Source organism: Cottoperca gobio, chromosome 8 (genome assembly GCF_900634415.1).
Source record: "Cottoperca gobio chromosome 8, fCotGob3.1, whole genome shotgun sequence".
In the NCBI taxonomy this organism is placed as follows: domain Eukaryota; kingdom Metazoa; phylum Chordata; class Actinopteri; order Perciformes; family Bovichtidae; genus Cottoperca; species Cottoperca gobio.
Window position 1 is genome coordinate 20363279 of NC_041362.1, and position 15510 is coordinate 20378788.

Here is a 15510-nt window from a genome sequence, read left to right on the forward strand (position 1 = left end):
GGCCTCCGCCAGGGCTGCGCTTTATCACCAATCCTGTTCGTGATGTTCATGGATAGGATATCGAGGCGTAGTCGTGGAGGAGAGGGGTTGCAGTTCGGTGACCTGAGGATCTCATCGCTGCTCTTTGCAGATGATGTGGTCCTTATGGCATCATCGGTCTGTGACCTTCAACACTCACTGGATCGGTTCGCAGCCGAGTGTGCAGCGGTTGGGATGAGGATCAGCACCTCCAAATCTGAGGCCATGGCTCTCAGCAGGAAACCGGTGGATTGCCTACTCCGGGTAGGGAATGAGCCATTACCCCAAGTGAAGGAGTTCAAGTACCTCGGGGTCTTGTTCGCGAGTGAGGGGACAATGGAGCGAGAGATTGGCCGGAGAATCGGCGCAGCGGGGGCGGTATTACAGTCACTTTACCGCACCGTTGTGACGAAAAGAGAGCTGAGCCAGAAGGCAAAGCTCTCAATATACCGGTCGATCTTCGTTCCTACCCTCACCTATGGTCATGAAGGCTGGGTCATGACCGAAAGAACGAGATCACGGGTACAAGCGGCCGAAATGGGTTTTCTCAGACGGGTGGCTGGCGTCTCCCTTAGAGATAGGGTGAGAAGCTCAGCCATCCGTGAGAGACTCGGAGTAGAGCCGCTGCTCCTTTACGTTGAAAGGAGCCAGTTGAGGTGGTTCGGGCATCTAGTAAGGATGCCACCTGGGCGCCTCCCTAGGGAGGTGTTCCAGGCACGTCCAGCTGGGAGGAGACCCCGGGGAAGACCCAGAACTCGGTGGAGAGATTATATCTCCTCACTGGCCTGGGAACGCCTCAGGATCCCCCAGTCGGAGCTGGAGGATGTGGCCCGGAGAAGGGAAGATTGGGGTTCCTTACTGGAGCTGCTGCCCCCGCGACCCGATCCCGGATAAGCGGTGGATGGATGGATGGACATGTCTTCACTTAAACTGTTTTAAACCTGTGTGTGAATGAATGCTTTGTAACATACTGTAGTGATTTGTTTATTTGTGTACAGTGGTGGACAGTAACTAAGTACATTTACTCAACTACAGTACTTAAGTACACATTTGAGGTATTTGAGTATTATCATTTCTTTATACTTCACTGCACTGCAGACAGAAATATTTTACTTTTTATTCCACAACATTTATTTGACATCTTTAGTCTTTAGTAGATAAAACTTTATTGATCCTTTGGTGAAAGCTATCCTCCTTTTACCAAGTGATGAACACATCACATTGCATCAATGATTGTAATCCAATAATATAATATATATTATTTTGCAGAATGAGTACTTTTACTTTTGGTACTGAAAGTTTATTTTCACGCTAACACTTCTATACTTTTAAGTAAGATTTTGAATGCAGGACTTTTACTGCATAGTATTTCTACTCTGTAGTAAAAGAGTACTTCGTCCACCCCTGTGTGTGTAATCATACATCTACATTATACCATGTTATCAAGTTTTCATTAACTATTTATATAGTCACAAATGCTTCATATGAGGAGTTTGTTGACAAATTCATTAACACAGTAAAAATGTATGTAACAAAAATAATCAGAACTTTAAAATGTCCTTATATTTGCTTACGTCATAAACAATTTATTGACTGTGTATAATGTTAAACTTGGGGGGTTCAAATCAATTGTGAGGCAACAACATACAGAACTATAAGAAAATATTCTGAGCAGCAGGTAGACAAAATATTTATAACATGTACAAATATTCTTGTATCAGGGCTTTTTTTTTATTCTTCATACTTTGCATTAAACTTAGCATTAATGCAGAGAGCAAAAAAGATGCATGAAGCATTCAAGCCGTTCCCTAACTGGATGATGGTGCTGATAAGAAGCCGTGTGTGTGTATAAAGCTGCAGCCTGCAGAGACAGCTTCACTCCGTCACAGCCATGGGTCACAGCATGGCTTTCAGCCAACTCATCACTGTGCTGGTGCTGATCTACAACACTGGTGAGAAAAATTACTCTGCATTTAGTTTATCAACGCTTATTAGTAGAACTATAAATCGTTTTTATGATATTGGCAGTTCTTTGACGAATGGTGACAACTGGACTTCTTAGTTGGAGTAGGCTTCTGCCTGTAGTGTTTCTGTTGTACGGTTAAAGACGTTCGGTAACATTTTACTGCGTAGATTTATATTTATAATACAGGTATGAGAGTGATATTGATCTTCTCATTTAACTCTAGGCAAGAAAGATTTACCAAAATGTCAAACTCCTACTCCTACCCAAGATACTATTTGAATCTGTCAACATATTTACAAGCCAGCAGTCTTCTCTTTCCTGCCTTGATATCTTGGTGCATTCTCGTCACCTGTAGATCAGTGGAATACAGCTTTCACTAAGGTAATTATTGATTAGTAATTGATTGATTGCTTGGGGCTGAGGTGAGGAGCTCCATTATCGGGGGCTGCTCAAAAAAGCAGCTGGCCGTGGATGGCCTACCTAACCTTGATACATGATGGTAACACCAGGTGGTACTGTGGCGGCACCATCCTCAACAGCAAGTGGCTACTGACTGCTGCTCACTGCTTGGATAAGTAAGTATGTCTCATGACCCAAATCATCTTCCATAGTAGTGACAACACTGAATATTATAGGTACCTAGGTGTATCCATACCAATAATATGATTAATTTAACAACAACACTTACTGAAGCTGTAGTAGGTAACATTGGAGAAGCCAAGAGTAGGTAGACAGCACAACGCCTGTTGTAAATGTACTTCTGCTGAAGCTACCTGCATGTTAGAATACTCATGTGTACTGTGTGTTTACATAAATGCAGAAAAAGTAACATGTGTGTGTTTGCCAGACACCCCATGCTTAATCGCTCTCGATCAATGGTTTGGGTGGGCACACATGACCTGGACAAGAAGTCTTCCCAAGTCAAGGGCATAGAGACCATCATGCTTCACCCTGAGTACGGGCCCTGAGCAGTGGTTACATAAACGACATCGCCCTGGTGAAGGTGTTGGATTTCACATGGTCAGAGGACGTTCAACCAGTGAGTCTGGCCAGCGCTAATAATGTCTTCACTTCTTCATCTGCGTGTTGGATCACTGGCTGGGGGAACATTAAGAATAATGGTAAGCTGTGCATAGAAAGCAGCCGATGAGGTGCACACTGTATAAGGACAAATGAACACACACACACACACACACACACACACACACACACACACACACACACACACACACACACACACACACACACACACACACACACACACACACACACATTGTAAATTACCTTGGTATGCATATCAGCGTAACACATAAATGGGCGTATCACCAGGATTTAGGAACACTGTGCTCATAAGATGAAAAACCTCAGCCCTCATTATATGTTTGACTTGTTTATCTAAATGTTCTTTCAAGGAAATGTCTCTGGAAATCAACTATATAAACCCAACAGCACAAAAGACAACGTGTAAAAGCTACACGTTTATTGGGGTCGTGTTTCCTCACCTCAGATGTTTTTTACACTTTGGTTTTTGTTTTCTTCAAATTAATCATGTTCTTCTGCGAATACATCATTCTGCAGTGAAGCTCAAACACCACAGTGAAGGAACAAGAAGCAAAACACTTATTTGACTTGAGGAGGCCTTTTAACAAACACAATATCATTTGGTGAGTTTTAGAGGTTCTTATCTCCCTCACTCTCTTTTAAGTTTTGTAGCAGCCATGAACACCACTATCTGACAAGTTTAGAGTAGTAACACAACATGATATGCGCTCTTCTCTCGAGGCTTGGGACTCCATCTCACTGATGGTCTTCTTTACTGATGTAAGTCATATAGAGGCATCAGTATTACATTGAGACGGTTTCATAGCCAGTTAAAAGTTCCTCGTATTAATTTTAAGTCGTAAGACCTAACCTCAGTCGCTACACGATCATAAAATTCACCTGTGTACTCTGTGTGTGCATATGTGTGCGTGTTAAGTTCCTCTTCCAGCTCCACAGACCCTCCAGCAGCTGAAGATTCCTCTCATCTCTCGGAGTGCATGTGAGGTGACTTATCCTGGGCTGCCCTCTGACGTGCTGTGTGCAGGGGAAACTGCTGGAGGGAAGGATGCCTGTGTTGTGAGTTATATTATTTCAGTTAGTTGGAATATAAATTCAACTCTCTTTGAGGGGCAGCATGAGCCCTAGGCTGAGAGACAGCACTGTTAGTTAGCAGCTCAACAGTACATTTATGAATCAGGTCACATACAATATTAGTTACAGGGGCTATTTTACTGCAGAACCAATACTTCTGATACTTTAAGTACAATTTGCTCCTAATACCTCTGCACTTTTACTGATTAAGATTTTGAATATAGGACTTGTAATGTAGTATTTGTACATTGTTGTTTTGGTGCTTTTACTTCAGGATTTCAGTACTTCTTCCACCGCTGAAAAAAACTCTTAAAAGTCTAATAATATCCAAAACTGCTGTGTCGACAATGCAAAGTGGAAAGACTCACACAATGAGTGTGTATTTGTGTGCTTCGATAGGGGGATTATGGCGGCCCACTGGTGTGTCGTGTAGGCGTGGACTTCGTGCAGATGGGCATCATGAGTTATGGGAGTTGTGGCCTCGCAGGCATCTACCAAAGTGTCCAAGTATCTGAGCTTCATCAACAAACACATCACCAACCACGAGGAAGCCTCTGTCGAGGTGTAAACCTCCGAACCGCCTTACTGTTATATATCAGTCCCTGCAGTCCTTTATGCTACATGCACTCTGGACAAAAACGCTCTGCATTAAAGCTTTAAAGCATCTGTTTAAGTGTCACGATTGAGATTCTTTTTCATGAAACCCAGATGAGGTGAATTCAGCACAGGCTGTTCATTCTGACATTAGTCACATGTTCCAGGCTTACACTGACACTTCCTCGGGTTACATCAGCCGTCTTAAAAATGTCATTTTCATTATTTACCTTATATAGTGTAAACAGTGTCATCATGCTTACATAGCAACCTCACATGATAGAACATGAACCACAGAAGTTACAAAACATATAACCAATTGGATCAAATATGAAAGAACAATAGAAAGTGTGAATCTTTTACTTCAGTTCTTTGGTGTTCTTCTCTTTAGTCATTCAGGACAACACACAGGAAGTAACATCAATGTGATGTAAGTGTGTCAGATTTTATCGGCAGGTTGCTCTTATACATTAGACGTACAAAACACCATGGAGCTCTGCGTTTCTCACAGAAGACAAATCTCCGGTTCGGATGGAGGCTCGCTCCACCTCATCACTGGGTTGTTGTGGAGGCACTCGGGCTTTCTTCTAAAGGTCCTAAAGGCCGCTTATCCCGTGAACATCACAATGACAGGATCAGGGTCCTTCTGTCACAAAGCTCCAGAGCGTAAGAGTAAACTGAGAGCATCCCAAATATCTCTGTGTAGTGTAGACATCTTAAAGTTCAACCACAATGTGAGACAAACAAACAGTGTGATCTTTATTTACCCTGAATTTGAAGACATTTAGTTGGAATTTTAAGGGATAATCCAGATTAGCATCGATGGAATTTGCATTCACTCATGATTTTTGTCTTGTACCTAAAGGCAGTGTATACATGTTTACCTAATCCTGGGGTACAAGTCCCGTTTCTAACTCTCTCGAGTCAAATAACCACAAACTAACCAACACACAGCAAACCTGCCACTCAAAGTACAGTAAGAGCGCCGGTTGCTTTTTGTCTCGGACAAAATAATGAAGGTGCCATGTGTTCTGTACCGGATACATACTTAAAAGCAACAAGTCATCACGAGATGTGTGACACTGCACAGGGCAGACATGGGATCTGTTTAGATGCATAGTGTATCCGTCACAATGATTAGTGAGGGAAGCCCACATGCTTGACTTTTGAAGGCCTGCTGTGTGATGATAAACTTCAAGCCTCGCGCATTTAACCAGATTGCTGACGATTGTCCTTCCATCAGTTTGTCATGCTGATAAAAACAGGTTTATATTTATCATTAAAAAAATACTGCGGACAACCTTAAAACATGGGCTGTGTTCCAAACTCATACCTTTTCTTTTGGCTTCATCTTCTTCATACTGCAGCTGCCCTTACAAAGTCTGTACCGTTGCATGCAGTATGCATATAATTGGGACATACCACATCATGAAACATTGCACCTTGAATTTTGACCCTCTTGCTCATATATCCCCTGTGCAAAGGATTGTGGGCCAGAATAGTTAGCAACGCATGCTGGCTACCATACTGCAGAATTTGTCCGGATGCAGGTCGGACATCCTGTTATTTTTGGCATACTGCATTTGACATACTATGTATTGGGACTACTAAATCTTTTTCTGCCGTAGTACATAGTGTGGTAGTCTGGGTATTGGAGCGCAGGGATATTACCTCCGGCCTCGGCTGTCACCGGCGCAGAGACGTGAAGGAGCTGCTTCAGCCACACCTGTCATGTTCAAAATGTGTTCAAATTAATTGAATTTAAACAGGAATTGATTTAAGAATATTCATGACAGTGTTCCAATGATCTTTTCATATAATTGAACCGCTCAGTGTTTACTTGGAATGGTAGATGTTGGACATTTCATTCATTACTGTTTGTCCATCTTTGATACATTAATTTAAAAAAATAAGAGTGGAGAGTTGAAACGGATAACTGTATTATTTTACTTTGAAATGTTAAGCTAAGGAATTAATTCCTCTGCCGCAGCCTCTAATAAAAGAGTGAAAGCTAAAGACCAATTACAATTATCTGCAGCTCATATTTTATCATTGTAATTGTCCTTGCTTTAAAAAAATAATAAAAATAATGTACATTTATGCAGGTATATTGTATGATAACTTTAAAATAGGCAGAGTAAAATAATCTTATCAGAGTATTCTTTGTTTGGTCATGACCCAGCTGTTCATCGTGCACTTTGACAGGATTAAGCTGAAGGAGAAACCCAGGCTCGTGTCTTCAATAAAAACATGCTTTCTGGCCAATCATCTGCTCAGAGAATTAAACAGGGTTTGCGTTGTTGCCGTTACATTCCTTCTAATGCATATTTTAAAAACTGTTGTTTTGTCATGCTTTTCTTGTAGCATTTGGTTGAGCAACGATGTGTTGCAGAATGACAAATGATCCTTGAAAGATGTGATAAAAAGATGCAGAAAGAACAGAACAAGGTGGCCCTCGGAAAATGCATAGAGGAGTTTGGTCATGGCGACAAGAGTCTCTTTAAAATGACAACAGTTTATTGATGAAGGACATTTTGGGTCAAACACGAGTTTGAGGTCTCACTTAAAGGCCCCAACACCACTTTCCTTCCTGTTTTTGTCTTGCGTGCACTTCTCACTGTTGTGAAGTATGTGGGGTTAAACTGAAAAACTGTGACGTCAACTACATGCCTGCACCAATCAGAATTATCAACATCAAATCACGCACGCACGTCTGAAGAAGCAGTGCAGCTTGTGAGTGTTGAGTTTGTAATGTATGTGATTAAGAAATGCAGTAATTCTTAAAGAGGATTTTAACACCAACTTTGACTTTTTCTCAGAAATATTTAACGTCACAGATATAAATGAGTCTCCAGAAGCTTTAAACCAGATAGCAATGACCCGTCTGTGTCTTCAGTAGAGAGGCTTGTAAGGCTAGCTTAGCACAACAACAGCAATCTCAGGAAACAGCTAGCCTCCATCAAAAGTAAAGATCGTCAGCAAGAAGTATTGGCTTCTAACATTTGTGTGGAGCGAGGCTGAACACAGAGAAATGACTGATGTACATCTCATCTACCTTGGCTTCTTCTGACACTGCATGCACACAGACTCAGGTAGCACTTTTAAACGGATTGTGTCGTTCTCCCTTTTTCATGTTCACACGTGGACAGGCAGTGGTGCTTCTCACCGAAAAGGCACATACACAAGTCAATGCACAACAGGAAAACCTTTAGGTTAACCAATTTGATCATTTAAAGTTGAAAATTAAAGTCCTTTAACTTTGGTGGCTCAGTAACACATTTGGCTAAAAGAACGTCAGACATTCTGCTCATAAAACCTTAGAAATAAAACAATTAGAGATGCATTGTTAAACTCTTCCCAACTGTCACGCCAAAAAAAGAAAGAAAATCCCGAGATAATGGTTGTTCTACATAAAAATAGTGTGTTACTTTTTAGTTTTGGTGGCTGCTCAGTGTCCATCCATCCCTCAGTCTCTTCTTGGTTGAGGTTGTATGTCCTGACTGATCACTGGCTACCTGTATACGTTTCCCCCCCCGCCCCTCCTGTTGAAACAACAAAACACTTCATCAAAAGTTCCTCACCAGCAGATCAAAGTAAAGGTTTACTGAGATGAACATCTGGACTGAACACGACCTGATGAAGCTCAAGATGGCCCAAATGTTGTCTCAACCTTTTTGATATCAAAATGTATGAAGTTGTCTGATCATCAGAGAAATGACCTTAACTGGCTGAGTCTTACCAGGTGGGTCTGACATGTGACAGCCGAGTCCTGCTCATAGTGGCTGCACCTGCAGCTCTGAGGGAGGCTGAGGAGAGCTGCTGCTGCTGCTGCTGCTGCTGCTCTCCGTCTCTGTCACAGGGCCATTCTTCCTCTCCTCCTTCCCCTCTTGCTTCCTTCCGTCCTTCCTCTCCTCCTTCCTCCCGTCCATCCCGTCCTTCCTCTCCTCCTTCCTCTCTTTCCTCTCGTCCATCCCGTCCTTCCTCTCCTCCTTCCTCCCGTCCATCCCCTCGTCCTCCTTCCCGTCCTCCTTCCTGTCCTCCTCAGCTTTCAGTTTCTCTGCCTTGGTCTTGAACCTCAGTCCATGGCCTGTCAAGCAAATGTTGGATTATTTTCATTGAACTAAAATGCAACAATGTATCTTTCATCGGTGTTGTGCCTTTCAGAATATTTATTTAAAAAGGAAACATTCTGCTCATTTCTAGGATTATACTTGTATTTTTGGTTTCTACTAGAAAATGTTTAAATGTTTTAATGTTCAAAAACGTTGGATCTTTCTCATACTGTCTGAATATATCTGTATTCACCATGGTTCAACGGAAGTGCGTTGCCAGGCAACAGATAGGGCTCATGTTTACTTCCTGTCAGCCGATGTCATTCACATAAACTGCCACTGGGACACATTTACAACGAGTGTTTACAATATGGGACCTTAAGACTGTAGCTGATAAGAAGCCGTTTTTATGGCTTTTTAAAATGTTCACACGTAATGTGCGCAGTGTTTTGTTGGAAAACAACTTATGATAAACCGCCCTACTCTAAAAAGCAAAACCAATCAGATAAATTAGTGATAAAAGCACAGCACGACACTCATGTGTACACTTTGCTGAGTATCTGTGAGTGCACTGACTTGGACAGTCTGCCACCTCCTTGTAGGCCTTCTTCTTACAGCAGCCTCGACACAGGTTGAAGACACATTTATTCCCCTGCAGAGCACAATAAACCATGAGGAGCTGGAGATGGATGGAAATGTCTTCCTGATTCTTTGTTACAGTTGAAGAAAACAGAAGGCAACACATACAGAATGTCATGCACAGACGCCTTTAGATCTCTACAGCTCAGTTACACACACTGACCTTTGGATTCCCACACTCTTCACACTTGATGTACTTGGCTGTGGGGGGACAGAAGAGGGATATTTCATTGGACCGTCAGTAGCATTGTACTTGTGTGTAAGTGGAGCTCTGCAGTTTGAAGTCAAAGTGTGGGTGGGACTCACGTTTTTCCTCGGGACAGAAGTTCTTGTTGGGGTTTCGGGATCTCTTCTTCTGCTTGTTTTTGGAGAGTGGGTCAGCTGTTCCATCAGAGTCCTCCAGCGCCCTCTTCTGACACACCGTCTTCTTCACCTCTGAACCCCGCGTGTTACCGTTGGCAACAGGCTCCTTGGGCCTGTAAGGTTATTGTGTGTATGTTAGAGAACGGAGGCTGCAGCTCACTTTCTAAGAAGGTGGAGTTGACGTATGATCGTTGTATGAAAGTGTCTCAGTGAAAAGATTATGTAGAGAAGTGACTCACGCTGGTCTGATATACGGCTGGCATATCCAGTGGGGGAAGGGAAGACTGCTCTCCTTCTGTTCCACTCCCTGTCCTTTGGCCATCTCCTCCTGCACACGCATGCACACGCACACACACGCACGCACGCACACACGCACGCACGCACACACACACAGACACACACACAGTGTTGAAGTCCGCTTGTATACGGACAAATATTTGGTCCATCAGCTGGTTGTTCCAGGAACACTGAATGTCACCAGCAGGATCTTTGCCGTGCGAGTTAGGCCTCTGCTCAGTCAAATATTTTATAAAAGTGTAAAACTTTCTCCTGATGTTAGTAGAGTTGCTCTTTATTTCAGGTGAGGCGGGGCACCTCTACTATACTACACTGCTGTAAAGCCTGCAGGTGTAAAAGCAAAGGCCTGTGTTGCCATGACATTCTCAGATCATGTATCCAGATACAGGCTGCATGTTAACACCAGCATGACTCCACTGATTGCTCCAGCATTGTGTCGTTGAGGTGAACACTTCTCCTCTTCCTTCCCCAGACATATCTCCTGTGTGACCACTATGGAGTAAAGACCAGTATCTGGATTATCCGTTCATAGTCTGCCTGCTGTTTGTTTCACCTCTCTCCCTCTAGTGCTGCTCAGCATTTAGTTACAAAATGACAAATTCACTGTTTCCACTTCCTCAGTGGAGAATTTGTAACACTGCAGTATGCTGTTACCTGGCAACGGAGCCTCAGCTGTGTGCTGACATTGGCCAAACCGTCGATGGTCTTCACTTTGGCCAAGTCTTCTCTCAGGTCCTGGTGGATCTGTAGCCTACACACAGACACACCATCATCACATCATGAGTCAAAATAGGAGCAGGACAGTGTGTGTGACTAACAGATGTTACAATTACTTACACGCGCACACACACACACACACACACACACACACACACACACACACACACACACATACGTGTGGTGCCAGAGCTTGAAGAGGTGGGCTCGTACGTAGGACAGAGTGCAGGGGGGGTGCTGCTTCACCACCTCTAGATATTCCTCAGCCATCTCCCACACTGGGGGGCTGCAGCCTTCAAACAGTGCTGGGTTGTGGAGGTTCCCCTCTAAAAAATAATATGAAGATCAACACAAATGAGCTTCACAACTAGAATTACTGCCTCTCAGTTGTATGTCTGCCAACCAGTCAGGTAGCAGTTTACATCCGGCTGTCCGTCCAAAATCTTCATAATTTTATCCTTGAAGACAATTGTGTGAAATGGTATGAGTTCTTGAGTTATGGCAATAAATGCGTTTTGTGAGGCCACAGTGCCCTTGACCCCCACAATCTAATCAGTTTATTGAGTCCAAGAAGACATTTGTACCAAATTTTTAATAGATTCCCTCCAGGTTCCTGAGATATCATGTTCATGACGGACGGATGGACCGACAACCAGAAAATATGTCGCCGGCACAGAGGCATAACAACGCATATCCTAAACACCAACTTGCATAACATCATCGATTAACAGCAGTGACTTAGGAAAAACAGAGTGTAATGATAACCTGCACTCATGACTCCCTGCACTCCCGTCTCCTGAATGCAACGCTCTACATCACTCAGGTGCTGAATGTTGCCATTCGCAAACACTGGAATATTTACGGCCTTCCTGCAGCAAAAACACACACAACGTACAGGAGCACTAACGGTTAGTTAGAATGCATTGGAAGAGCAGGTGAAATGATAATATAGAGTACATGTGAAGGATTAAAACAAGGCAACGCAGCTCACCGTACTGCCATGATGTGCTCCCAGCTCGCGATGCCTGTCAGGGCTCCTTTCTGGTCTTTGGTTCTGCCATGCACTGTCAGCAGCTGGGAAGATTTAACACAAAGTCAAACTTTTTATCCCCTTTCTAATGAAACGTCCTGAAACTGGCAGATTGTACAGATTGAACATTGATCCCACCTGACAGCCAGCTTTCTCCAGCATCTGGGCGTAGCGGACCGTCTTCTCCATCTCCTCGAACACACGGATCTTGCATGTGATGGGCACCGAGAGCTTTTCATTGGCTAACCTGACTGAAACATCAGAGGGACATGTTTAGTGACAGTAAAAACATTTAATATTACACTTCTTTACAATTGACATTTTGACAGAGACAACAATAAGGTAAAGGCAGACTTACCCATTTTCTGTAAGAGCTCCCACTCGTCTTGTAAGAAAACTCCATAGTGCCCTGAGAAACAAGCATTAAGACAGGTAAGTTTTCTTTCAGTCCGTCTGTTCTGATACATCCACTAGGAAGTAATTTCAGTAGGAACTGTGCGGACCTCTCTTGGCGATCATCTGCGGACAGCCCAGGTTGAGGTCGATGGCATCGCAGTAGGCCTGGGCCAGCAGAGCCGCCTGAATGAACACTTCTGGATCATTGGCACAAAACTGACACAGGGAATGCAACACATTACATGAGGACCAATGGTAATGTAGGAGAACAACATGTTGCTGGGACTCACATAACAAGCCATGGCAAGTATAATAAAGATGGTGGTCGAGCATCAATAAGCTGTAATGACCTCACCTGTGTGATGAGAGGTCTGTCCTCCTCACACACCTCATTAAAGAGGTTCTCTCTCCTGTAGTTGGCGTCTCGAACAAACACCTGAGCATGCAGCATGGGGGTGTAGCAAAGCTGAGCGCCATGCCTGCGGCTCAGCAGGCGCCAGGCCAGCTCGCTCTGGTCCACCATGGGGGCCACCACAAAGCGTGCTTCTTTCAGGGTCTTCTTCCAGAACTCAAAGCCATTGAGCTTGGCCATCACAGTTGACTTCACCAGACAGGAAGGACAAAAAGTAATTAAAGTGCCTGCAGAAAAGTGGACGACCAAGGAGAGGTATTCCACAAAATAAAGTGTGAATTAAGTACACTTCCGGATTGTGTTGCTACACCCAGTAGATTCACCAAATTTCCTCCCAGCTTGCTGTCAAAGTTTTGAAACTTAATTATAACTGTGTTCAATTTGTGAAGTATCAGTTTTCATTGAGCATAACGTTAGCTTGTTGTTCTTGTACACACTAAAGGGGAATTGTTCTGTCCCTAAATGTAGTTATAACGTATATATTGGCTATATTACAAGCCTATCTGTATTTGCACTGGTCTCCTAACGTTAGCACGTGTGAAGTATGCAAATAACAATGTTTTGTTGGGTTGTAGTGTTTCTGTCTTTGACTCAACAGTTATTATCATCATTAGCTGTGTGTGAGCTGTGCTGCAGTTAGCTAGCCGAGCTAACAGCAGCACATGAGACACAGAACAACTCCGACATGTATCCCCCTGTGTTTCTCTGGCAGCACCACGCGCTGCTCTGCTCCCCTAATAACGGGACTTATGAATATGTCCTGATAGTTTGCTGTGTCACCTGTAATGCTGAGAGCTTTGTGGAGTACTCCTGGCGCAGCACTTTCCAAATGTGTGCAACAGAGAAATACCACCGGTGAGAAACGTTTGTTTCCTATGATTCCTACGGCCTTCTTCCTTCTTCTTCTTTAGATTTATTGGCGTTTGGCAAACAAGGATTTGGAGCATTTCCGCCCCCAGCTGGTATGAAGTGTGTCTTCTCTCCTGTTCACTTTCCTGTGAACTCTGTAAAACTATCGTCCTTTCCTCTCTTTCTCTCAGTGCCACCTTTTTCTTCAATCTCTGTTTAATAATGCATTGATTTCTGCTTCGCTGAAGCTAACTGTTAAAACAATGTGTTTGTGTTTGTAACCTCCTTTGAAACCTTATCTGCCATTTCATTCCCTTTGGTACTAATATGTGCTAAAATAGCAGAATTAAAATAGTATAAAATAGCAGAATTAAAATCATATAAAATAGCAGAATTAAAATAGTATAAAATAACATTGGAAATCATGGCTAGTTTCCGTATCTGTGCCGTACTTAACGACCCTCCTGCCGGGAAACCACATTCATCACACCATTCTTGTAAATGTTTTAAACTATCAGAGCCATATTTTGAAAGCATGAGATCAACAATGGGCCCCTGTGATCTTTCAACTGGTTTACTCCCTTTGCTACCCATTCTTGGTAGTCTTCCCGTTTCATAAACAAACCCCAGTTTGTTATGTTTTATGAAATCTATCGGTTAAAGACAGTTTTTCTCCAATAATTTTACACATTTATCAGAGAAACTTCCTCTTTTTCCCGTGGTAAAACAGTGTATTTGATAAGGTTTTTCAAAAATACACACTCTGAAATGTATCGAAGTTACCTTTACACATTCAATGTTAAACCAGTTATAGCAAAAATGAACAGTACAGAATGAAATCATTTAAATTAGGTTAAAGTGGCATAGAGTAGCAGCATAAAAAAATTCACCATTAAAATGCTAAAGTAAAGAGATATAAAATATCACCATTAAAAGGCTAAAGTAAGGAGATATAAAATATCACCATTAAAAGGCTAAAGTAAAGAGATATGTTTTCAGTTTACTTTTGAAAATATTGAGCGAGCTTGCCTCCCTAATGTCTGCAGGTAAAGTGTTCCATAGCTTTGGTGCATAATTGCAAAAGGCTGCATCCCCGATTTTCTTTTGGATGTTTCTGGGAACATTTAACAAACCAGTAGTGGATGATTGCAATATTCTTGGGGGCACATAGTTGATTAGAGAGTTGGCAGTGTAACTTGGTGCGGTTCCATTTAGGGCTTTGTATACAAGAAGGAGGACCTTAAAATCAATTCTAAAAGTTACTGGAAGCCAGTGTAGAGCGGCTAACACTGGACTGATGTGGTCTCTCCTCTTGGTTCTAGTCAGCAGCATCGCTGCAGCGTTTTGGATGAGCTGAAGTCTCTCCGTTGTTTTTTTTTGGGAGGCCGGTAAAGAGTGCATTGCAGTAATCGAGTCGGCTTGAGATAAAAGCATGGATTAGTTTTTCAGCATCCTTTTGATTTATAAATTGTCTGATTTTAGCTATATTTCTAAGGTGGAAGAATGATGTTTTTGTCACCTTGTTTATGTGGGATTTAAAGCTTAGATCGGAGTCTATGATAACACCAAGACTTGTGACTTCAGGTTTAATCAAAGGAGTAACTTTCCCCATGTTATTCAGCATCATCTCTCTTTTTGTTACAGGACCTACTAGTAGGATTTCAGTTTTGTTCTCATTTAATTTTAAGAAATTATTGCTCATCCATTTATTTATTGCTGACAGACAGGTGGTGTTGGAGTTAATAGCTGTAGTATCATTTGGTTCAGCAGAAATATACAGTTGTGTGTCATCCGCGTAGCTATGGAAGCACACATTGTGTTCTCTAATGATGTCCCCCAGTGGTAGCATGTATAGGGAGAACAGTAATGGTCCGAGGCAGCTCCCTTGTGGAACTCCAAAGTGGGCGTCATGCTAATCTGACACATGATCTCCAAGCCTGACAAAATACTTCCTCCCTTTGATATATGTTCTGAACCAGTTTAATACACAGTCAGAAAGACCAACCAGTTTATCCAGACGATTAATTAGGATGTCATGGTCGAT

General features: G+C 42.7%; 2 protein-coding genes across 3 annotated transcripts; one reads left to right on the forward strand and one right to left on the reverse strand.

Moving 5' to 3' along the window:
• The first annotated feature begins 1921 nt into the window (after positions 1-1921).
• On the forward strand, positions 1922-4685 carry LOC115012769 (tryptase-2-like). Its single transcript, XM_029438563.1, is given in 8 exon segments — positions 1922-1973; positions 2390-2429; positions 2431-2559; positions 2832-2941; positions 2944-3105; positions 3963-4102; positions 4517-4605; positions 4607-4685. Coding segments are annotated over 8 exon segments (801 nt in total).
• Positions 4686-7208: 2523 nt separating this feature from the next.
• Positions 7209-13517, reverse strand: dus1l (dihydrouridine synthase 1-like (S. cerevisiae)). Of its 2 annotated transcripts, none has more exons than XM_029436723.1 (15): positions 13398-13517; positions 12561-12806; positions 12313-12421; positions 12168-12218; positions 11948-12060; positions 11771-11853; positions 11545-11648; positions 10958-11105; positions 10717-10813; positions 10005-10093; positions 9709-9878; positions 9566-9603; positions 9340-9415; positions 8451-8798; positions 7209-8253 (listed from the first exon to the last, which is right to left on the reverse strand). In XM_029436723.1, exons 2-14 carry the CDS (start codon positions 12795-12797, stop codon positions 8485-8487), a joined length of 1629 nt encoding a protein of 542 aa, XP_029292583.1. In that variant the 5' UTR covers positions 12798-12806; positions 13398-13517; the 3' UTR covers positions 7209-8253; positions 8451-8484. The 2 variants fall into 2 exon arrangements, with proteins under 2 accessions (XP_029292583.1, XP_029292584.1); XM_029436724.1 differs by having other exon boundaries at positions 12561-12844; positions 13398-13487.
• Positions 13518-15510: the final 1993 nt, after the last annotated feature.

Excerpts from the sequence above, each read along its gene's own strand:
- dus1l (XM_029436723.1), bottom strand. The coding sequence starts at position 12,797 with ATGGCCAAGCTCAATGGCTTTGAGTTCTGGAAGAAGACCCTGAAAGAA. Across the intron at positions 9,416-9,565 it reads AAGAGTGTGGGAATCCAAAG|GGGAATAAATGTGTCTTCAA; the intron begins GTCAGTGTGTGT and ends TGTGCTCTGCAG. Across the intron at positions 8,799-9,339 it reads GGAGGTGGCAGACTGTCCAA|GCCATGGACTGAGGTTCAAG; the intron begins GTCAGTGCACTC and ends TTTGCTTGACAG.